Raw genomic sequence first — 22,664 nt, 5'->3', positions numbered from 1 at the left:
TTTATTTTGAACCTCATCGCAGGAAGTAATGTGTTAGTAATGTTAACGTAAAAATGGCGGCGTCTGTCAACAGTTCGAGCTGGAGTACTCCTGAGGTTTACAAACACCACGAGCAGCAAAAGATTTGCATATCTCGGCCAAAGTACAGGGAAGGAAGGAGACCCAAAGCAGTAAAGGTAAGAATGATTCAATAATCTGATTTATCGTTGCAAAATTTACGGATATATTGCCTGGTATGAGCGTTGCAGCTACAACATTACCTCCCTAGGTGTACACGATCAACTTGGAGTCCCGTTTCCTTATGGTACAAGGAGTCCCAGCCATTGGAGTTATGACGGAACTGGTACAGCTGTGTGCTCTATACGGGGTTGTGGAGGAGTACAGGCCGCTGGATGAGTACCCTGCAGAGGAATTCACGGAGGTCTACCTCATCAAGTTCCAGAAGCTCACGAGTGCTAGGTCAGGACTAGCTCCGCTAATGGTGTACATCTGTATCTTATCGTACATAGGACTGAGTACTGTTTTTGTGAGTTGTGCATTTAAGCACATCTCTGGCGAAGCAAAGATTCTGTAAACTCAACCTTGTCCAGTCAGGGGTAGTAATGCCTGTTTTTGTCTCAGGGCCGCCAAGCGGAACATGGACGAGAAGAGCTTCTTTGGAGGGATACTACACGTGTGCTACGCCCCCGAGTATGAGACAGTTGAGGACACCAGACAGAAGCTTCAAGACAGGAGGAGATACGTGGCCAGAACAGCACAGATGAAAGGTAGAGTGTGTTCTCTCTTGAGTTTTCTTGTTAGGTTTTTCCTTTGTCTTCCTAAGGCGTTTAGACAGTTACAGGCCAGGTGTTGATCTGTGGTTATCTGCGAAGCCCTTTGTGACGCTGCTTGTGAGACGAGCTATACAAATACGATTTGATAGCCTACAGTGCATAATGCAGTTCGGATAGCTCTGTACACTAGCATGTTACACCCATAACAACATTTCAATGACAATTCGAAGTACACCTGCCATCGGATGTACTGAATTGCCTGTGTCTCTCTCAGCGAAAGAAAGGGAACAGAAAGAAGAGGAGAGTGAGAAGACCCCACCCTCACACACGCCTGATACCTCACACACGCCTGATACCTCACATAAAATCCCCAGACACGAGCAGAGGTTTTCTAGTGGTCCTCAGCATGGAGAGAGATCTAACACCAGCCAGTACTGTGGGTTCCCTCTGCTCCCCTTGCCCCCTAGAGAGAGGTCTTGTTCCAGGAACACCCCCCCCTGGCTGGCCTCTGGGCCGCAGGGAAGCCAGCCCTGGACTGTACCAACCCAGGGAAGCCAGCCCTGGACTGTACCAACCCAGGGAAACCAGCCCTGGACTGGACCAACTGAGGACAGGATGGGGACGCTGCACAATGCTATCGACTCAGAACAGCAGCACCTACAACCCCCTTCCAGCTCCTCTGGTGACAGGAGCAGAGAGGCTGTTCGCAGGCCGACTAACGATCCACGTCCAGCTATCAGGTTTGTTCCCAGGACTACACAGCTGGAAAACAGGAAACGCAAAGCGGGTGATCTTGGAGAGGGTGCGCTGTTGGGGATTGTGGGAAAGGAAGACATTATCATCGGGCCAAAACTACCGGAACCACCCAAGATGGACATGGAGGACAAGTCTTTGAACAAGACGGTCGACTTGATTAGGAGTACGATGAAAAAGGTAGCAGTGTGTCATGTATTTAGCAGATGCTTTGCTACCAAAGTAATGTACAGTATAGGGAGGGAGATTCAAACCTGTGATCTCTTGATCTGTCATATGCTAAAGAATTGTGCTGCAACCACACCTATACTTAGATTGTAGTTCCCTTATTAAAAGAGACGCTTCACAATTGTATCATATGATGTTTATATGACAGACAATATTGGTAGACTAAATACTTTGATTTTTCTTAGGTCACATCTGTTCCTGATGTCAAACCGACAGAAAAGAAGACCAAATTGAAGCCACGGAGGAGAATTTAACTGTAGACGATGACCAAGAGAAGTTCAAGGGAACACATACAATGTGTTAAAGTTTAACATGTTTTATTTATACACTTTACTCATAATGAGCAGCAAATTTCATGAATTAAAAAAATATATAGATAATAAGTGTGCATAGTGAATGACGAAAGTCCTGGGCACATCACTCCAGTGGTTCCTGAAAAGCATGTTGCTCGAAAGCCATGATGCTCTGAAACAAAGACCAACAAACAACAACAAAGTATTGTAGATGGTATAAACAGATACATGGCACCCTATCAGATAAGCTATCCTGTTCCTCCTGGTCTCCACAGTGCAGACAGACACACCTTGGCATCTGGCAGGCAGCTTCCGAAGGCTTCTAGAAGCAGATTCTCCTCCCTCACGGCCTTCTCAAAGTCTGAGTACGACAGCCTGCTGTCGTGGTCGTGGTCCTGAGAATGGATACTTTGTTATGTTTTGTACTTTGTAATGCCTATGTTTTTTTAGGCATTTTTTATGGATTTATTGGACAGAGACTGTTAGACAGGAAATGTATGGGGGAGAGAGAGGGGAAGCCATGCGGAAATGGCCCGAGCCGCAATCGAACTTCTTTGAACAGTTAGAACAAAACTGTGATGGTACATGTTCCCCTCACCATCTTCTTGAGAGTGATCTCCACCAGGTCTTTAATGCCCTCATCCGGGTCTTCCTCCGTCGGCTGTCGGATCAGGCTGTTCTTTAGCATATGGAACATCTCCTCTCTGGAGATGTATCCGTCTCCGTTCAGGTCGTACACTTCGAAGCAGTCTTACGTGGCGAGTGAAAGAGAAACGTTACATGGAGGTAGGACACAGCAAAAACAACCGAATGTAATCGAATCGGAATTACACTTGATTTTTTCATCCAGTGTCCCTCGTAGGAAGACGGAGAGGCCCTCTATCCACTCTTTCACTCCCACGTAACTGTCGTTGTCTTTATCGAAGGCACGGAAGACTAAAAGGGAATTAGTGCTGTTAAATCGCCGCCACATTCTCTCTCCTCTTATCCCGAGTTCAGCTCCAGACATACCTCTATCCATGATCATATCATCCGTCATTCCAAAGGTGTTGTGAAGGATGTTTCGGAACTTTCCTCTGTCCAGGCCATTCCCCACCCTCTTGTCACTCTGATCGCCCAGGAGCCCGTTGAAGAGTCGGATCAGACACTCTGCCTCCGTTTTGTTGACTGCAGCGAATCAAACTTGTTCATATGATGTGCATATTGCTGATGGTTACTTTGCATTGGAATTTAGGTGACCTTAAGAAAACGTTCGCATAACATGCAAGTAACAAATAGTTCGACTGATAGCTATCTTGTGCTAGCGTCATGGCAACGCTGGCATAGTCGTAGCCTACTGCAGCGTAACAACTAGCTAGATATGCTAAAGTCAACTAAAGAAAGAAAAAAACGATACTTACAGTGTTTCACTTGTTTAGACAAAGTTTCAGCTAGATTTTTTATCAGCTTCCTATTCATGGCAGACATTTCAGACATTTTAAATCGAAAGATTGGTGGCTAAACAGCCAGCTAGCATTGGTTAAATAGAAAACTAGCCACCACTAAACTAAAGATGTTGAAACAGCGTTACCATAGTAACTGCATACCACATGCTTGACAGACAGTTGTAAAATGTAAAAAAGATGCATTTGCTATTGAAATTTATTGACCAGAAATTCATACTATTACAGTTGTCTTGAGTACCTCTGTTCTCGATACTTTACAGTACGTAGGAGATAGAGTTGCGAATTGATTGCATTATAAAATTGATTAGAAAAAAGTTTAGAAAAAGAAAAAGTTTATGGAAATATGTTAGTCTTGTTTTGCATCCTCCTTGCGAGCCGCGGGAACCTGAGAGTACCATTTCCTGCAATTTGTGGAGTTTGGGTCACAAGTGTATCCATATTCACAACAATGCAGACCATCTCCACAGCACTGGCCCTAAAAGTGAGAGATTTTACATTAGAAATATATTGTCTGTATATAGACCTAATTCATCCCATCCTTGTGGTGCTGATTGAATTCTACGCTACTGTAGGCTACGTTAAATTTGACATATAGGATATTTCACAAAGATTGACCCCACTGCTGGCAATTTACTTACTCGACCTGCATCATCATTAGTTAGCCTACTCAAATGAAACTATTGCAGACGTTTTATAATTTAGACTTTCATTGGTCAGCTGACGCTTTTATGGAATGTTAACGGCCGCAACCTCAGTTATTTACAAAAAAGCTGTCCCATCCACAATTTGAAAACAAACCGACGCCGTTATGTCCGGCCGGTTCTAATGGTTGCCTATATTTACCAGGGGGTACTGGCAACAGCCCCACCCGCCAGACGGTAAACGGCAGCACGATGTTCCAGAGGGGCAGTAGAATCTAGAATCACATCGAATGACTCCCGCTTGAGGGCCGTTGGTGTTGCTGGCCGGTACGAGAGCTGTGAGCGTGACCTGCCAACAGAAAAAAAACACACTGGCTTACATGCTGTGGTTTGGTGAAAAAAAAAAAAAAACGGTTTTATTTTTTTCTTTCTTCATCTTCCTGTCAATGGACTTCATTTCAAGTAGTGCATTTCAAGATGATCTCTCTCTATCTGTGTCACACACACACACACACACTCTCTTAGGGGGCCTGGGGCCTACCTCCTCTGCAAGGGCCGGGCCTTCGGGCAGGGCGAGCCTGCGGGTGGCAGGGGTAGAGGCGGAGGGCAGGGTCGGCGGGTCAGGGTACCTCAGGCCCCGCCTGATACACTTAGTGTAGGTGGGATCACAGTCGTAGCCATAGTGACAGCAGTGGTACCCATCCAGGCAACATCTCCCCTGACGATCCAAAACACAATTTAATCATCTGACAAGCTGTGTCTGTGAATAATAATGTCGTCATTTAGCAGATGCTTTTACCCAAAGCAACACAGGGGTGGACTTGAACCTGTAACCTCTTGATTTTCAATCAAACGCCCTAACCACCAAGCACATTCTGCATTTCCCATAGGCTAGTTGTTTTCCCACACACATTCATAAGATCAATTTCGGGATTTTTATGTACCCAGTTGAGAGAGATACATGTAACAGAGCTGTTAAAACAAAATGTGTGACTGCACTGTGGACACGAGCTGCACGCCATGTGGACACAAGCTTCACTGACTACTAAAACACAAACAAGGACGTATCGGTCAACACGAAGGCATCCGCCCACTCACAGGGGAGTAGGGGCAGCAGAACCACAGCCCGGTGGGGTGTCTGCAACAGGTGGTCCCACTGGGACAGTAATGTAGGCTGTCGCAGTGGACCACGCTCTCGTCCTCCACACCCTGGCTCTGGGCAGGGGCACTGCCCGGCTCCTGGGCTTCCACCAGGGGGAGTGCGGGCGAGGAGGGGGGCTCCGCGGCCACCTTCTCCAGCAGGGGAAGGTTGTCCCATGGCAGGCCGTCACGCACGCACTGCTTGGTTGCTGTGTTACAGCGGTAACCATGGGGACAGCAGTGGGTTAGGTCAGCGCAGCAGACAGCCTGGTGATACACAGAGGATAGTCAGACACAAACACACAGTGATACGCTCAAGAGTTGTCAAACATAAACAGTATCCCTTTCCAGATGCCTTCATCTCCAAAGTGTACGTAGGGGATTTGAACTTGTGACCACTTTATCTGAGAGGAAATGCTCGGCTCTAACCACTGAGCCCACCACACCCTGCTAGTAGGGTGAAGTGCCTTGCCCAAGGACACAACGTCAGTTGGCATGACCGGGAATCGAACTGGCAACCTTCGGATTACTAGCCTGCTTCCCTAACCGCTCAGCCACCTGACTCCCAATTACAGGAGAAACTGAAACTCCCTTCTCCCCTGCCGTAAACAAGGTCACCTACGTTAGGGACTGGGCAACAGACGTAGCCTTTCTGAGTGAAACAGCAGGTCTGGAGGTTAGAGCACACTTTCCCATCAGGACACTTGAGACAGGAGGCTGACTCTACCAGCAGGAAGACCACAGCAGCACTCCACAACATCTGCAGAGGAGAGAAAACAACAGGTTCAGTTCTTACTGCTTCCTAGAGGTGGCAAGGATCTGTGTTATTTTGTATAACAGGAAGCGAGTAGCGTTTTTGTAAACCATCAGATGTGTCTTAATTTGGCGTCAGGGTAAGTATGCAAAGCAGTAGGCCTACTGGAAGTGGCGAGTTTCAAATCTAAATCAAAACTCAAACCTAGAATCAAAGCCTATAAACCCCCAAAAACGACATTGTTCATTTCAGAGGCGATTGGTTTTGTAGGTTTTCCCCACTTACCTTGTGATTGTCTCCACCGCCGTCTCGAGTAGTGAACTGAATCAGAAGCTTCCTGTCATGTGCCCTGAACACACTACAGTATCGTCTGGCTGCCAAACAGCAGTATTTATACGCCAGGCCAGCACCTCCCACTGCTATCAAGAGGAGGGAACCAAGTCATGTGTTTTCTCTAGGTCAAGGTGCTACACAAACATACAGCCCTCTTCCTACTATGATATTCATCAGAACAGTTATTATAAGACTGATGATCTGGTAATCATTATGAGAATCTGGGGGCATCAATGAGGAACTTGCCCTAAATAAAGAGAACCAACTGCTTTATCTCTCCCTCAAATTCCATAACAGCTCAGTGACCCTGTCTGTACAAAGCTCCATGGGAATACACAGGCCTCGAGATTATAGATCTGGTTTTCTTCATCAAGTTTGTACAAATTTATGACACCCAATATATCTCTACTGCCATGAGGCTAATTTGAAAGACTGGCAATGGAGTCTTATACTGGATTATGTACTTTGTCTAAAATAAATTCCCGTCCTAATGAAAAATTAGATTTTAACTCATTTGGAAATCCCACCCTAATTATTTATTAAAATGATTTTTAAAATTAAAATAAATAAAACTACAGAAGCCAAGCTAAAACACAAACACTTTATTAATGAAATTCCATTCATGTGTACATTGTCATTCCCTGTTGTATAAGATTCATATATTCTGAAGGAACTGGACTGTTATTCCTTGTGTTTACGTAACCGTACAGGCTCGCACTTTCCATATCACCATCCCAACTTCAATATGAGGCTGGCGAGAAAGCACTGGTCAGGTTCACATGCGCAAGACGACACGAGCAGACAAAGTCATGAGAAATGACCTCACCGTCCAGTCAGACTAAGGAACACAAAGACCTTCAGATGTAAAAAGAGGTGACGGCTCGTTAAGAGGGCCAGCAAGGTGTCTGAAACACCATTCACAATGGACGTTTCCTCATCCACAGTATGTTAGAATTCTCCTCAGCCAGATAAAATCTTCCTCTTTTCTAGATCAGAGACAGCTGTAAGGGTTTTAACATGCAGCGATCTGACCTGCCTCGTAAAGCTAGGTGAATATTACTTCTACCTGTCCAAATAGTTTCAGATCTAAATAACTATATTTCACTGACCTGTATTTGGATTGATAAAAGAAAAAAATAAAAGACTAAATTTAAGTTTTATCGGTTGGAAGCTCCCTAATTGCTCCCCCTTCCAACCCCTGTTGCCCCCTCTCCTCCCCTCTCCCCATCACCATCTCCCCCACCAGAGGCCAGAGGTCAGTTCCTTGGCTTCCCCCGTCAGAGGGAGGCAGGGTGGGGGGTCACGGTACCCCCTGGGGGGGTTTGGTTCTGGTTGTAGAAGGCTCTGAGCTGCTGGGCTGAAGAGAGAGGGGCGTGGCGTGGCTAGTCAGACTCAGAGTCCGACGCTGCCGTCTTCTTCTTTTTCTTCTTCCCTTGTTTCTTGTGTTTCTTTTTCCTCTTCTTCTTTGATTTGTCCTAAAGAAGTTTCAAGTTTATTTGCCATTTGTAATGAGCACAGTTATTGATCCCTGCTCCTCTTCGCAATCTCTGGCAGAATATCTAGAGCTATAATAAATAATAAAAATATTTAATAAATGCTGCACGTGCTAACTTACATAAGCTACTATACTTTATATATATTATTTATGATTATTTGTATAATTCTGAATAATTCACCCAACAACAGAGAATGACCTAAACTGAGAATAACAAACTCGGAGTAACCTGACAGTGTGAGCCAGCTATAATGTTAAGTGGGCAGAGATTAAGAGGGCAGCGCTGGAGATCTGCTGCAGGTAAAACAGGATGTGTTCAGGCTTACTGTGGCTCGGTCCTTCTCCTCACTACTTCTCTTTCTCTTCTTGGAATCCCCCTGCGATAAATCAGTGGATGTTCATTCCCATTGTGTCATGACTTCACATTCTTTCACAATGATACTGATTTCAAAACCTCTATTATATTATCACATGGCACTGCATCTTAAGAGGAACCGTAACCAGAAGTTTGGTTATATACACTTTAAGTTATACATCAAATCAATAAAAAGGCAAACCAACTGGTTTTGGGGAAGTGAACGTCACACTGTTAGGATGCAGAATGACAAAGCAAGACAAAGGTGTGGAGAGAACGAGCCGCTGAACTCACCCCTTCCTCTCGCTCCGTCTCCGGAGACGAGCCGGCTGAAGACGGGTCTTTAAGGCTGGGCTCTGACTTCAGCTTACTCCCCGGGCTCTGCTCATCCTGGGGGTACAGGGGGGAATTTGAACCTGCAACCATTGAGCTTTCCCCTTTCCGAAAACACTACAGAAATGTTACCAGACGTTTTTGGACTCTGACCACCGAAATACTGTGAGAACTATTACTACTCCTGCACTTCTGGTTTAGCTCATCTCCTAGGGAAGGTGGTGGATGTGGTGGAGACCCAGCTAACAATGGGGCTGAAGGAACTGAAGACGTATCGTATAATACCCAATTGCTCTGAAAGTGCCAGGTCAATGGAAGGAATAGTTATGATGAGTTCAAGACAAAATCAATGTATTTATGACAAATGTAAGGTGCAGGTGTCTGATACACTCAAGTTGAGTATCACAGAAGACTGGACAATTAATACTGGAAATCATATGATACGTCTTCAGAACCTTCTGGTTCCTTGGCAAGTAGTTCTGGGTAAAACAAGCCCGGGGACTTGCGGTGGAAACATGAGTATCAACGACAAAGGGGTGTGTGTGTGTGTGAGAGAGAGAGAGAGAGAGCGAGCGAGAGAGAGACAGAGAGATAAGTGGAGAGAGAGAGACACAGAGAGAAAGGTGGAGAGAGAAAGACACAGAGAGAGAGAGATGGAGAGAGAGAGAGAGAGAGAGAGAGAGAGAGAGAGAGAGAGAGAGAGAGAGAGAGAGAGAGAGAGAGAGAGAGAGAGAGAGAAGACAGGGACACTTACCTGCTCTGGTTCTCCCTCCTCGAGGGGTAACGGAGCCGTCTTGGGGAGAAACGATAATATCACGAACTGAGATTTCGTAATCAAAACAGGAATGAGTTATTAAAAAGAGGGGGAGGAGAGGAACACATCAGCATAAAGAGCGGCAGCAAACTCTCCAAACCACGCTGTGTATTTAGTACTAAATGATAAATACATAAAAATTACTTGAACAATGAACAATGCTTGTACACAGACAACACCATCAGTTGCAGGCGTGATGCGCTTGCAGACGTAATGCGCTGCAGACGTAATGCGCTGTCAGACTCCGGTTCTCCTCACCTTGGTCTCGGTGTCTGACTCCCCCGTGGAACCATCCGATGTCCTCCTCTCCTTCCTGTCCCCACGCTTTCCCTTCCGTCTCTTTTTAGAGCTCCGCTTCCCGTTCTAGGGGGAGGAAACGACAACAGTCAGCCAACTGTCTCTCGCTCACTCAGGGAAAGAAAAAAAACTTTCTGGAAAATCAAGACCCCCGTCTTGCTGGAAGAGGAGAAGGGTACCTCGTCTTCAGCATCTGATGAAGAGCTGCTGGAGGAATCAGAACTTGATGAAGAGGAGGAGGATGAAGAATGCTTGACCAAACACAATAAAAGCAGAGCTCATTAGATTTGAGGTCAGGACCAGACAGCAGTGCTTCAGTGCTTTGTTATTACAGTATATTATTTTTTGGGTGTAAAAACTCGGCAAGACTAAGACGTTATTATCTTTAAGAACACTGGAGGGCTTTCCTCACCCTATTGGCTTTCTTCTTCATCTCCTTCTCCTTCTCCTTCAGCTCTTTCTCCTTCTCCTTCAACTCTTTCTTTTTCTCCTTCTCCTTCTGCGAGCCAAACAAGAAGAAATCTGTGTGAGTGGGTCAAACGGGGGGGGGGGGGGGGGCGGGGGGAACAGCAGCGCCGTCGTCCAGGTACCTCTTTCTTCTCCTTCTCCTTTTTCTCCCTCTCCTTCTTCTCTTTCTTCTCCAGCCCGCCCAGGATCTTCTCTCTGTTCTTCTCCAGCTCTTTCTTCCATTTCTGCAAAGGATCAACAAAAGAAATGCAGTTCAGTGTCTGAGAAGTTTTTTTGGCTGCTGTTTCATGTACATTGCAGGGTGAGTGTAGACTGCTGTGGGGTTCATCAGGGGTCACCAACCCTGTTCCTGGAGAGCTACCTGCCTTGTAAGTAGCACAATCGATTATAATAATCAGCTGGTTGATCAGGTAACAAGTGTTGAATCAGGTCAGTTATAAGTGTGGTTGGAGAAAAAAACCCCAGGGGTCCCCCTCCAAGGGCGGGTTGGGTGGGTGGGGTGGTCAGAACTTACCCCGTGCATCTGGTCCTCGAACTCAGCCAGCGCTTTGGATCCTTTCTTCTTCTTCTCCAGTTGCTCCTTCACCTCCTCCCTGCACACATGCACACACACACACACACACACAGTTACCTATTACACTTCCTCATTAAGGGACAGCAGCAAAACAAAACGGTTCAGGGCTGTAAACTTTTGTATGTGTAATTTATCGGACATAAAAAGGGCATGCAAGGACAATTGTTTTAGTTTTTTTATGATGTAATGGGGAAGTTGAATTGTCTGTGACTTCTGTTTTGTGACAATAACTAAACAGCGATCAAAGAAATTACTTGTCATGCAAAAGTTACTTCCTCGTAATAACCGATTTATTTTCTGTCTATAGCACAGTTACTTCGCCATCATCATCTTACCATGTCGGCCGTGGTCGGCTCAGGTAATCCTGAATAGTTGGCCCTGCGTTGGAAGCCGGTCCCCTAGAGCGTGATGCCGCGATAGGGTTGACATACGCCTGAAAGAAAATGCACGGTTGGCAGATATCATCTTCGACGTAAAACGTAACTGGAAGGAGAAGTACATTTAATTGCCAAAATAATTGTCAATAAGGAATAAAAAGACTTATACATATGTGTCTGAATGTTCAATATATATTCTCGCGTTAAGTTACTATTGTTTTGTTTATGTTTAGATTACGTTCAGCGTTTCAGCAGTATTCCGCGTTGTTTATTAGCTCTAGCACTATCTGAGAGGAGGTGGCTTGCTACGCTAGTTGCTAACTCTAGCTGCGCTATGTAGCCTAGCACTTTTTTACTAAACGCGCCCGTCTGGTGAAATTGCTAGGTAAATTGTGAATATCGTAAAATATATATGATTGTACTCTGTGAATTTATCAAAACACTGTAGTTAGACCGAACTTATTTCTTCAAAATACAATCTCTATAAATAATTCCGCTACCACTGCTAACTAGCTAGCTAGCGATAAAGCAAATGAGGCCTACTCGTAGTCGTTCCAACAAGCTAGCATGCTAACAAGACATAATCTGTCTCCGCGCTGAATTGTATGATATCGAAATAAATCAAATATGTGTGTGGCATGTTACACATTTTGTAACTATCACCTACCACTCTATTGTCTCTTTTTCCCATTTCTGCGGCTTTCGCCTCTGCGGCAACTGTCAGTGCTCGGCACAGCGGTTTGTATACATGACTGGTTTCTTACTAAACTGCGACAGATCTTAGACCTGGTGCTGGATGAGACACTGGGAGAAATAATGACGCTGCCACCTAGCGGCAGCGGAATTTGGGGGCACAACACCGGGACTGCAGAGTGTGGATTACGGGGGGAGTGTCTGAGTGACCCCCCTAATTAAGATTTGGACCCCTCCAAAAGAGGTAAAAACAACAAGTCGGGGGGTCGACCCCCCCCGATTGTCATTGTATAATTCGCACACTTGCCAAGCTAGTTTGTTCCATGTTGTGTTGTTCTAGAACTTGCTGCCACTGTTGCCATGAGTACCACTCCGGCTCCGTTCTTCATGATGGAACACAATTCTGTCAGATGAAAGTGCAGCGAGACGAGACAATAGCCCCTTGCAGGCTTTAACAAAAGGTCAGAATTGAGTCAAAAACCCCTTTTGATCCAAAAAAGGATAGTCTCAGGCGACGTTGTCTGTCTGTTCTCTCCCTACCCGGTTTCTGTGTGGGATGAAAGCGCTGGTCGATTTCACAGCATCAACAACAAGCAACACTCGGAGAGTTAGCTTTCTGAGTAATACAAACTGACTTGAAGCAAATGCCTCACAACATGACTGACAGTAGAGAGAGAGAGAGAAGAGAGAGATACGCTCTCTGGATTAGATGAAAGACATCAAGATACACCATGTGTCTGACAGTGAAGGAGAGGGATAATAAGAGAGAGGGAGAGGGAGGGAGATAGATAGAGGGAGAGAGATGGAGGGAGAGAGAGAGGGAGGGAGAGGGGGAGAGAGGGAGAGAGAGGGAGGGAGAGAGAGGGGAGAGGAGGAGAAGAGAGGGAGGGAGAGAGGAGGGAGGGAGGGAGAGGGGGAGAGAGGGAGGGAGGGAGCGAAGAATGACTGGAGCTGCCAGACGAGGGACTATTTTAGCTTTTCTCTTCATGACAGGAAGATAAAATCGTCTGACTTCCTGGCGGGACATGACCCTTTGAACCTGTGACATCACAGCCGTCAAGATGTGAAGAGAGAGACGAGGAGCCTCGCCAGACAGCCAAGGTGAAACACCCCAGGGGTGAAACACCCCAGGACGAAACACCCCTGGATGAAACACCCCAGGACGAAACACCCCAGGTTTGGCACTGTTACACTCACTACACAGTTGTGACACGGTTGTTACACTTATGTTGTGATTACACTTGTTATTACACTATTGTTACACTTATTATTCTGTTAATACAACTCAATGTTGTTATTACATTGTGATGTTGCAGAGTTGGGAAGTTCTGGTATCAGTACTTTAATTCACAATTTTTCGACAACTTCTTACTTTCACTCCTTAACCCTGTGTTATCTTCGGGTCATTCTGACCCATCAGTCATTGTGACCCACCGTCGTATTGCGACAACTTTACCGCATACCAAAACAAAGTGAATCATTTTCTTTTAACCGTTGGGCTGTCTCAGACCCCCCACATTGCGATGGTTAAAAGAAAATTATTTTTATTTGTTTTTGTATTGGGTAAAATTGGGTAAACACAACGATGGTTCGTTATGAACCTTTGGGTCATGTGACCCGAAGGCAGCACAAGGGTTAAATGTGTGTGGAGCTGGCTCTAGCATGGCAGTCTTTTCTCAAACGTGTGAGTGTGTGGAGCTGGGTTTAGTTTGGCATCACCTCTGTTCAGGGAAATAAAGACTCGCAACACAGTCAGGCATGAAATGGGAAAATCTGAAAGTAAAACAAGCTTCTCAGCTAACAGCTCTCCACCTCTCTCTCTCCACCTCTCTCCTCACCTCTCTCTCTCCACCTCTCTCTCCCCACCTCTCTCCCCACCTCTCTCTCCCCACCTCTCTCTCCCCACCTCTCTCTCTCCACCTCTCTCTCCCCCACCTCTCTCTCCCCACCTCTCTCTCTCCACCTCTCTCTCCCCCACCTCTCTCTCCCCCACCTCTCTCCCTCACCTCTCTCCCTCACCTCTCTCTCCCCCACCTCTCTCTCCCCCACCTCTCTCTCCCCCACCTCTCTCCCCCACACACACACAAACACACATTCTCTCATTCTTCCTCACACCATCTGCCTCTGTACTTAATACAAAAACTTGACATTTTATTTTTTAAATCTTTATTGTAAACAGCAGTTTGAGGGGCTGGGGAGACCTACAGGAGCATCAGAAGGTTCTTAATACGGAGGCTCAAATCAGTCGTCCTGGAAACAACACCTGATCGCTTCTTTTTAAATTAAATTTACAGTAGACTTCAAATTTGTGGCTGTATAATCCAGATACAATGACAAAAACAAAGGTTACTCTAAGGACTTCCCTTTTGTACTAAAACACTCACATTCTCTGGATAATACTGGCCAGGAGGCTGCATCACTGACAGAGCACGAGAATGACACCAGCTTACTGAGAAAGGAAATACCAAAACAAAAGCTCAATATTGCTACAGAATGTCTTCTACAGCCGGTAATGTGGGGTTGGTATGGTGCTCAAGAGAAGGACGAGGGAGTGTGGGTGTGTGTGTGTGTGTATATGCAGGTGTGTATAAGAGTGTATGTGGGTTGGTGTGTGTGTGTGTGTGGGCGGGTAGGTGTGTATATACTGTATGCTTTGGATAAGAGCGTCTGCTAAATGACTAAATGTATGCGTTTGCAAGGTAGTGTCCTCATCTCTCCTGGCAGAGTGTGAATGTGTACAGGATGGTGTAAGCAGTGTCACTAGGAAACAGAAATATTCAGTGTCAGGTTTTGGAAAATCATTGACACGCTTATATTAACAGTCTGCAGCATATGTGAGGACAGGAGCAGGACCACAAAGTATAATCAACTGACTGGCAGGCAAGCAGGCAGGCAGACTGACTGGCAGGCAAGCAGGCAGACTGACTGGCAGGCAAGCAGGCAGACTGACTGACTGGCAGGCAGACTGACTAATACTTTCCACCCTCCAGGAGGGTGTAACTGCCAGCTGTAGGTGTGAGAGATTCTAAAGAAGAGAAACGCACCCCCCCTCCCTCACCTCTCCCTCACCTCTCCCCCTCCCTCACCTCTCCCCCTCCCTCACCTCTCCCCCTCCCTCACCTCTCCCCCTCCCTCACCTCTCCCCCTCCCTCACCCCACACAACAAACTAAATGGAACAGACAAGCAGGAATCATACAGCATTTAGCATTTCCATAGGGTGTGCCTGTGAATGGAGGAGTGGAAAGGAGGGAAGGAGAAAGGGAGGGAGAGAGGGATGATGGGAGAGAGAGGGAGGACAGGGGGAGGGAGAGAGGGGGAGGACTGGGAGAGAGAGAGGAGAGAGAGAGAGAGAGAGAGAGGAGAGAGAGAGAGAGAGAGAGAGAGAGAGAGAGAGAGAGAGAGGGAGGACTGGGAGAGAGAGAGGGAGGGCAGAGGGGGAGGGAGAGAGGGGAGGACTGGGGAGAGAGAGAGGGAGGACAGAGGCAGGTGAATGACATTGAACAGGGGGTGGAAAGTATAGAAGAACAAACATTGAGCATCCGACATTCACTTCCTACTTCCTGTCCATTGAGGGAAGAGGGCTCCTATTGGCCAGTTTACTGAGGGGCGGCACCCGTTTTCTCTAAGAGGAAGTTTAGAAAGTAGCAGAGAGGGAAACCCTTCATCACTTCCTGGTTCTCCTTCAAACTTTTTCATGGTCAACCGTTTATTTTTGTTATTTCCCGGGTTGTGGATCCGAAGGACAGTTGGTTCAGTACAGCAGGTGGGCCGGGTTGCTGGGTTGTGTTGCTCGGCGGGTTGCTTAGTTACAGTCATAAACAAAGTCATAGTTGCTAGGCTCTTTGGGGATGGGGGGCGGGGCCTCGGGGATCTGGATGTTCTCCAGGTCTAGAGGCGGAGCTTCATCTCCATGGAGATCAGGGTGTCCATGTCTGACTTGGTTGAGCTCGCTGGTCATCTCCTTCCCCAGGAGGGCGTTTCAGACCGTCTGTCCACACACAGTACTGCACACACACACACACACACAGACACACACACACACACAAACGCACATGAATACATATATTTATATCCAGTCATAACTGGTGCATGTCATGTGAGAGTGTAATAGAATTGAGGGGGGGGGGGGGTAACTGTTGCTAGGCTGCAGATTTCTGGGGGGCTGTTGCTAGGGTACAGAGTGCTGGGGGGCTGTTGCTAGGCTACAGAGTGCGGGAGGGGTGACTGTTCCTAGGCTACAGAGTGCTAGGGGGAGCTTACCTCGTGCTTGTCAGGAGCGATGAAGTTTAAATACTCGTCAGACTCGTAGAGGACAGAGAACGCCAGCTCTAGAATCTCCTGCAGAGAGGGGGGGGAGAGAAAAAGAGAGGGGGGGGGAGAGAGAGAGGTAGAGGTTTAGTAACAACAGTCAGTAAGTCCTCTCTACTCTGATAGCGCCCTGCTGCTGTTGTCTGTTGGCATGCAGCACAGTCACACACCTTGTCTGCTTGAGTGCTCCCTTCTCCTTCATGTGGGGACAGTCCTTGCCAGTGACCACAGCTTTGATGTCAGCCACGGGTCACTGAAGAGGACAAATGTCAACACCAACACCATCAACACCATCAACATCAACACCATCAACACCATCAACACCATCAACACCATCAACACCATCAACACCATCAACACCATCAACACCATCAACATCAACACCATCAACACCATCAACACCATCAACACCAACACCATCAACACCATCAACACCATCAACACCATCAACATCAACACCATCAACACCATCAACACCATCAACACCATCAACACCATCAACACCATCAAGGTGTCCTGGTGATAGTAGTGTTAGGTGCTCACGTTTGTCCTGCAGAGAGTCATGGGGCACCTCCCCCTGGGGGCTCTCCTCCAGGTCTCCGTAGTGGAGAACCTTGTGGTTCGGAGACAGACGACAGAACCAGAACTTATCTGGGGGGGGGGGGGGGGAGATATCCCACGTTAAAACAGACATTTTGGGATCACAACCTTAATGTAATGTGTTCATTTCAATAATTTCTACAAGAGAGTGTGTGTGTATGAGGTGTGTGTGTGTGTGTATGAGGTGTGTGTGTGTGTGTATAAGGTGTGTGTGGGAGGTGTGTGTATGCGTGTGTATGTCTCACCTTGTCTCCTGCGGGTGCTGATCTTCCTGAAGCAGGTTCCGTCACACAGCCTGTTCAGCCTCTGCTGCTTGATCAGCTCCATGATCTCTGGCTGGATCTTCTCCCTCAGCTCCCTGACACACACACACACACACACACACACACACACACACACACACACAATCAGCATATACACATACGTCAGAATACCTACAGGTGCAGTCAGAAATGGTGACCACACACACACAGTCCGCTATCCTCATTACTGCATGCTGCACTGCACTACTACAGCGTGTGTGCGTGTGTGATGCATGTGTCTGTGTGCATGTGTGTATGTGTGTGTGTGATGCATGTGTCTGTGCATGTGTGTGTGTGTGTGAGATGCATGTGTCTGTGTGCATGTGTGTGTGATGCATGTGTCTGTGTGCATGTGTGTGTGTGTGATGCATGGGTCCTGTGTGCATGTGTGTGTGTGATGCATGTGTCTGTGTGCATGTGTGTGTGATGTCTGTGTGCATGTGTGTGTGTGATGCATGTGTCTATGTGCATGTGTGTGTGTGATGCATGTGTCTGTGTGCATGTGTGTGTGTGTGATGCATGTGTCTGTGTGCATGTGTGTGGTGTGATGCATGTGTCTGTGTGCATGTGTGTGTGTGATGCATGTGTCTGTGTGCATGTGTAAACTGTGTGTGTGCGTGCTGCTCCATTTGAATGCCATGCACACAGCCTCAGTCAACATGAATTATGCATACAGCCCTCTCCAGCTGGGAAACAGGTACACGCATAAACATAGCCAATGAGGAGGAGGTTGAGGGACTGACCGACCAATCACATGGCTCTCGTTCGCCATCTCCCCCTCCTCCGTGACTCTCACCCATCCCTCACTTTTGTCTCCCATCTCCTATCCCCCCCCTTTCCCTCACTCTTATAATCTCCCTCTATTAATCTCTCTCCTCCCTCTACTCTCAGCCACCTCTCTCTCGCTCGCTCTCTCATCCTCAGCGGACTGACTCATTACTAGGTTCTGTGGTCGTGTCGAGGGTGATAGCTGGTTAGGGGGATGGGCACAATCCCAGTTTGTTTGACGCCATGAACCCATGAATGTGAATTATACCACACTAGCTATAGGTTAGGGAACCGTTTGTGTTTATACCACACTAGCTAGCTTAGGGAACTGTGTTTATATGATGCTAGCTTGCTACAATACCACAGGGAACTCAATGATGGTAGTTTCCATGGGTTTAGTTTCCATGGGTTTGGTTTCCATGGGTTTCCATTACATTTAGTCATTTAGCAGACACTCTTATCCAGAGCGACTTACAGTAAGTACAGGGACATTCCCCGAGGCAAGTAGGGTGAAGTGCCTTGCCGAGGACACAACATCATTTGGCATGTGCCGGGAATCGAACTGGCAACCTTCAGATTACTAGCCCGACTCCCTAACCGCTCAGCCACCTGACTCCCTAAGCATGTCTTCCTCTGAGTGGACAAGAGAGTTATACCCAGTCCGATCTAGCAGCCTTAATGTTTCTAACTGTCCAAAATTGGGGAAAATTTTGTTAACTGCTGAAACTGAACGCTGTGAAGAGGTTAGAGAATCCACCGGAAGGTATCAAATACGTCTACAGGATGCACAGGAGAGGGGAAAAGGTCGGAAAGTGTGAGGTGAGATTGAAACAGAAAACGGAAAACAGAGACTGGTTGGTCGGCTTCGTCAGAGATCAGAGTTTATTCATTAGACCAAAAGGGAGTGAGAGAATGAATGATAAATCATTCTCAATACCGTTTCATTACGTTAGATGAAGTCTGGATGAGTTCAAAAGTTGTGCATAATGTTCTCTCTGCAATTATGAATGTATAACTGAAATAAATTCTTATAAAAGGTGCTGTTTCGTTAGGCCAAGATCTTTCCCATGGAGAAAGTGTTTATAGTTCAGCATGTCAGCTAGTCCTGGACTACGGGCATCCTAATCTGGGAATATGAGTACCCAAAGGGGAAGGAGATTTGACCCTAACCCAGGCCAAAAGACCATTATTTAGACCTGCCATCGTCTTGTGCACAATCATCTGGGATAAAGTTCAGCCCAGGTGGCTGGAATACCCCTGAATGATCACCACTTTAGACCCTTCCAGTTCAAATCCCAGGTGTCTCCGGATGTCCCCATCTCCTCTGCTGGGTATGGATCTGTTTTAAAGGACCAAACGGCCAAACAGCCAAATGATTCAATAATGCGCCACCCTCCTCCATCAAAGACACGGGCAGAGTCAAAACAATGCTCTCCATTACCTATTACCTTGGCTTTCATCCCTAAGTAGTCGATGCATGATCTCTCTCCTCCGCTAATGAGCGAGCGTATGCCAAGGCTCACTTTACACGAACCATCGGCCGGGAAACACGATTTTATGAGGTTTTTTAAATGGCGAGAGAGAGAAAGATCGAGAAAGAGAGGACAATAGAGAGAGAGAGAGAGAGAGAGAGAGAGGAGAGAGAGAGAAGAGAGAGAGAGAGAGAGAGAGAGAGAGAGAGAGAGAGAGAGAGAGAGAGAGAGAGAGAGAGAGAGGGAGAATGGAGGTTGTAGTTCTACGAAGCTGAAGCATGATCAGTTTAGCTGTTAATTACGATGATTAAACAGAGCCTGACAAGCAGAGGTCAGACCAGCAGAGGTCAGACCAGCAGAGGTCAGACCAGTACGTACAGGATGGGACGGGATTGAAAGTCCTCCTGGTTCATCCTCTCTGACTGGCGGATCTTCAGGATCTCCGTGTAACTCAGGTTCTGCAGACGACTCTTGAACTGGTCCAGGGAATTAGGCTTGAGAGTGAGAGCTCGAACAATCTGTTCCTTCACCACCTGCATAACCTGGGGAGGGAGAGAGGGGAGGGAGGGAAGGGAGAGAGGGGAGGAGGAGGGAGGGATAGAGAGAGAGGGGGAGCAATAAAAAGAGAGAGGGAGAGAGAGACTAGTTAATAAAGACAGTTAAAGCCCACAGAGTGGTTATATTTTTAATCACCCTTTTAACTTAAAAAATAATCATCTTCCAATTCAAGTGACTAACATATCATGCCAACCTGTGAAACCCTGCTTTCCATCACAAACCGCTAGAAGAGTGTCACACACACACTCAGGGAAACGTGTGTCAACTACAGTAATAGAGGGGTCTCTTCAGAGCTACTTTAAGGTCAAGGAAGTATATGATGTTCCACTGGTACAAAGAGAGGAGGAGAGAGGGGAGGGAGGGAGAGAAGAGAGAGATGGGGAGAAAGAGAGGGGGAGAAAGACAGATACACAGAGAGAGAAGATATGTAGAGAGAGAGTGAGAGAGAGAAAGAGAGAGAGTGAGAGAGAAAGACAGAGTTAGAGAGCGGTTGAGAGAATAACGATGGGAGTCCATTCCAAAGAGATAAATTGTGCTGGAGCTCAGCTATCCTCGTACTTCAGAGTAGCTCCCCCCTCCTCCTCCTCCTCCTCCTCACCCCCCCTCCCCACCACCCTCCTCCTCCTCCTCATCCCCCAGGGGACTAAACTGAAGAGAGTCTTAATTCCTCTCTGCCCAGTCTAGTGTGAACCTTGTAGCAACTGGCAGAGAATGCCTTCTCAACAACACTGGTGAAATGCCAATCCGGTTGGGATTATCTTTCGCTGCAAAGGCACATGTCCATTAGCCCAAACCATTAGGGGAGATCTGGCAACAAAGATGTTCAGAAGGCGTGAAAGGACAGAATCCATGAAAATAGCTCAATTGTGAGCATGGCGTTGGTTAGCATGCCATACATTAACGTGGCTAAATCGTTAGCATATCGTATATTACCGTGGCTAAATCTTTACCATATCGTATATTAGAGTGGCTAAATCGTTAGCATATAGTCTATTAGCATGGCTAAAGAGTTAGCATGGGCGCGTGTCAGTGCCGCTTAAAGGCACAAGCTGTTCGGAGAGGCTGGAACAAGTAATGTTTAGTCACACTGTGGATCGGAGGTGGGTGATTCATCACGTCAGACTCGGTGCTCCGTGAAGGTGAGTCTACAAAGCCCTACTTTCCAGTGCTCCGTGAAGGTGACTCTACCAACCCGCACTTTCCAGTCTGTTCCTCGCTAACAAGCGTAGCCTCCATTTGTCATGGATATAATAAGCACCCAGGATTATAAATATGATGCAAACACGCTCCCCGACCATGTGTCGATACCGGCTGTGCCGTGATGAATGACATGGGTGTGTTTAGATGCCATTTCCCCAAGAAGAAGGTTGTGAAGGTAAAACAGTAGATCCAAACACAGGATCCAAAATGGCCACCGCAGGCTGATCCTCCTCCTCCTCCCCCCTCCTCCTCCTCCTCCCTCCTCCCCCCCCTCCTCCTCCTCCTCCTCCCCCCCTCCTCCTCCCCAGCTCAGTGAAATAAAGAGTGTGTTCTGGATGAAAATCTAAATTTTCAACGGCACATAACAGAATTAACCCAGTTATGTTTCCAGATCTGATAAGCCAAGTGGCATTACTGAACCTCAAACTTGGAGAAGTGGGGGAAAATAGATTTTCCCCTGATTACACAGTATAATCCTGATTCATCTTTTGGAATGCAAATTTGTTCAGTGACGTTAATCGTGGCGCCCTGCATAAAAACTGGCACCATAATGACCTCGGGTGTGTGTGTGTGCGCGTGTGTGAGGGGGGGGGGGGGGGCAGTAAAACTAAAAAACAACCACACAGACATGGGTGAAAATAAACACAACAGAAAGACAACTGTGCCGTCATTGTTCAAATCCCAGTCCAGCTGGGTTACTGTGATCCTCTGGCTCCACAGAGAGGTGTTGTCCTCCAGCACTGAGCTTCTACTATTTTTCTCTCCTCTCCTGTGTGGAGGTGGGAGGACTTGTCCGACCCTCCCTGATGGATCTCAGAGCGGTCAACACTTACAACCCCACGCTGCTGGGTGTGGTATCACCACTGTTCCTAGAGAACTTGTTTCGGATCTCCCTCTCCCTCTCTCTTTTTTTCTTTCGTTTCTCTACTCTCCTTGTCCTGTTTGGACACGGTCACAGTAATCAGAGTGGAAAGATTTATCACCAGTCTGCTGTCCATTAATTACAATCTCACACACTTAGCCATCATAAATTCTCTCTCACACACACACACTTACGCCCACAACACACAAACACACACTTACGCCCACACTTTAATTAAACCTCACACCAGTCCTCCCAGTCTTCCACAGAGAGAGCCACGGTGTGACAGTTGAAACAATCACTTTCAAAACCCCCAAACTTAAATAAAAGCTTCAAATCCAGCTTCCATAAAATCAACAAAACAAAGTTATGGCTCCTGATCTGCAGACAGATTTTAGTGTTTCCAAATCTACACAGTTGGGGGAAAAAACAGGGAATTTTGTCCAAACAGATCTTTAGATAGTCTGCATTTAAACATGGTCAGTGACAAAGGGCCAAACAAAAGCTTTCCCTGGGTTTATTGGAGGAGTAGACGTTGTATGCCCTATGAACTCGAGCAGGAAACCAGTTCTGTTCAGTCCGCTCTGCTCGCGCTCATTAACACCACGAATATTCATCCCGTTTCATCCAAACACACGGCCCCCTTTCAACGAGAACACTCATTATGAATAATTTATTTGTCGTGAGTCAAAACACTAGTCAGGTGGACGTGTGCGAACAGGGGCCTGTTCCAGGATCGTTTTACCTAAAGAAAACATCTTAAAAGTGTCGTTGGAATAGGAGGCACAGCTGACTCCAGGTCAGATTGATCAGAAGTAGATCGGGCA

At 46.8% G+C, this 22,664-nt stretch overlaps 5 protein-coding genes across 8 annotated transcripts in view; 1 reads left to right on the top strand and 4 right to left on the bottom strand.

Annotated features, from left to right (window-relative positions):
• The first annotated feature begins 15 nt into the window (after nt 1-15).
• On the top strand, nt 16-2,141 carry rbm48 (RNA binding motif protein 48). Of its 3 annotated transcripts, none has more exons than XM_062486729.1 (6): nt 16-176; nt 269-459; nt 622-767; nt 1,048-1,279; nt 1,310-1,706; nt 1,940-2,141. In XM_062486729.1, the coding sequence occupies exons 1-6, from the start codon at nt 54-56 to the stop codon at nt 2,006-2,008; spliced, it is 1,158 nt and encodes a 385-aa protein (XP_062342713.1). In that variant the 5' UTR covers nt 16-53; the 3' UTR covers nt 2,009-2,141. The 3 variants fall into 3 exon arrangements, with proteins under 3 accessions (XP_062342713.1, XP_062342712.1, XP_062342711.1); XM_062486728.1 differs by having other exon boundaries at nt 1,048-1,348; nt 1,379-1,706; nt 1,940-2,140; XM_062486727.1 differs by having other exon boundaries at nt 1,048-1,706; nt 1,940-2,140.
• clxn (calaxin) lies at nt 1,905-3,662 on the bottom strand. The gene is made up of 6 exons (XM_062486746.1): nt 3,448-3,662; nt 3,059-3,214; nt 2,879-2,983; nt 2,646-2,797; nt 2,338-2,442; nt 1,905-2,219 (listed from the first exon to the last, which is right to left on the bottom strand). Exons 1-6 carry the CDS (start codon nt 3,521-3,523, stop codon nt 2,172-2,174), a joined length of 642 nt encoding a protein of 213 aa, XP_062342730.1. The 5' UTR covers nt 3,524-3,662; the 3' UTR covers nt 1,905-2,171.
• Nucleotides 3,663-3,674: 12 nt separating this feature from the next.
• On the bottom strand, nt 3,675-6,453 carry grna.1 (granulin a, tandem duplicate 1). The gene is made up of 6 exons (XM_062486732.1): nt 6,313-6,453; nt 5,896-6,033; nt 5,232-5,540; nt 4,675-4,851; nt 4,336-4,482; nt 3,675-3,967 (listed from the first exon to the last, which is right to left on the bottom strand). Exons 2-6 carry the CDS (start codon nt 6,031-6,033, stop codon nt 3,839-3,841), a joined length of 900 nt encoding a protein of 299 aa, XP_062342716.1. The 5' UTR covers nt 6,313-6,453; the 3' UTR covers nt 3,675-3,838.
• Nucleotides 6,454-6,947: 494 nt separating this feature from the next.
• On the bottom strand, nt 6,948-11,893 carry fam133b (family with sequence similarity 133 member B). Of its 2 annotated transcripts, none has more exons than XM_062486736.1 (11): nt 11,741-11,893; nt 11,032-11,129; nt 10,637-10,715; nt 10,245-10,346; nt 10,067-10,153; nt 9,834-9,905; nt 9,616-9,720; nt 9,298-9,363; nt 8,505-8,600; nt 8,182-8,232; nt 6,948-7,835 (listed from the first exon to the last, which is right to left on the bottom strand). In XM_062486736.1, exons 1-11 carry the CDS (start codon nt 11,762-11,764, stop codon nt 7,743-7,745), a joined length of 873 nt encoding a protein of 290 aa, XP_062342720.1. In that variant the 5' UTR covers nt 11,765-11,893; the 3' UTR covers nt 6,948-7,742. The 2 variants fall into 2 exon arrangements, with proteins under 2 accessions (XP_062342720.1, XP_062342721.1); XM_062486737.1 differs by having other exon boundaries at nt 9,298-9,336.
• A 3,260-nt stretch (nt 11,894-15,153) lies between these two features.
• The window catches only part of elmo1 (engulfment and cell motility 1 (ced-12 homolog, C. elegans)), a 38,389-nt gene continuing 30,878 nt past the window's right edge, over nt 15,154-22,664 (bottom strand). The window contains 9 exon segments of the mRNA XM_062446097.1: nt 15,154-15,661; nt 15,664-15,709; nt 15,711-15,746; nt 15,748-15,771; nt 16,028-16,102; nt 16,242-16,327; nt 16,619-16,726; nt 16,921-17,033; nt 19,596-19,861. Of these exon segments, the coding sequence (XP_062302081.1) occupies nt 15,570-15,661; nt 15,664-15,709; nt 15,711-15,746; nt 15,748-15,771; nt 16,028-16,102; nt 16,242-16,327; nt 16,619-16,726; nt 16,921-17,033; nt 19,596-19,861 (846 nt within the window). The 3' untranslated portion in view covers nt 15,154-15,569.

The sequence above is a fragment of the Osmerus eperlanus genome, chromosome 20 (assembly GCF_963692335.1).
Source record: "Osmerus eperlanus chromosome 20, fOsmEpe2.1, whole genome shotgun sequence".
Classification (NCBI taxonomy): Eukaryota; Metazoa; Chordata; class Actinopteri; order Osmeriformes; family Osmeridae; genus Osmerus; species Osmerus eperlanus.
The sequence above is the reverse complement of the archived record's forward strand: the minus strand, read 5'-3'. Positions and strand labels throughout refer to the sequence as shown.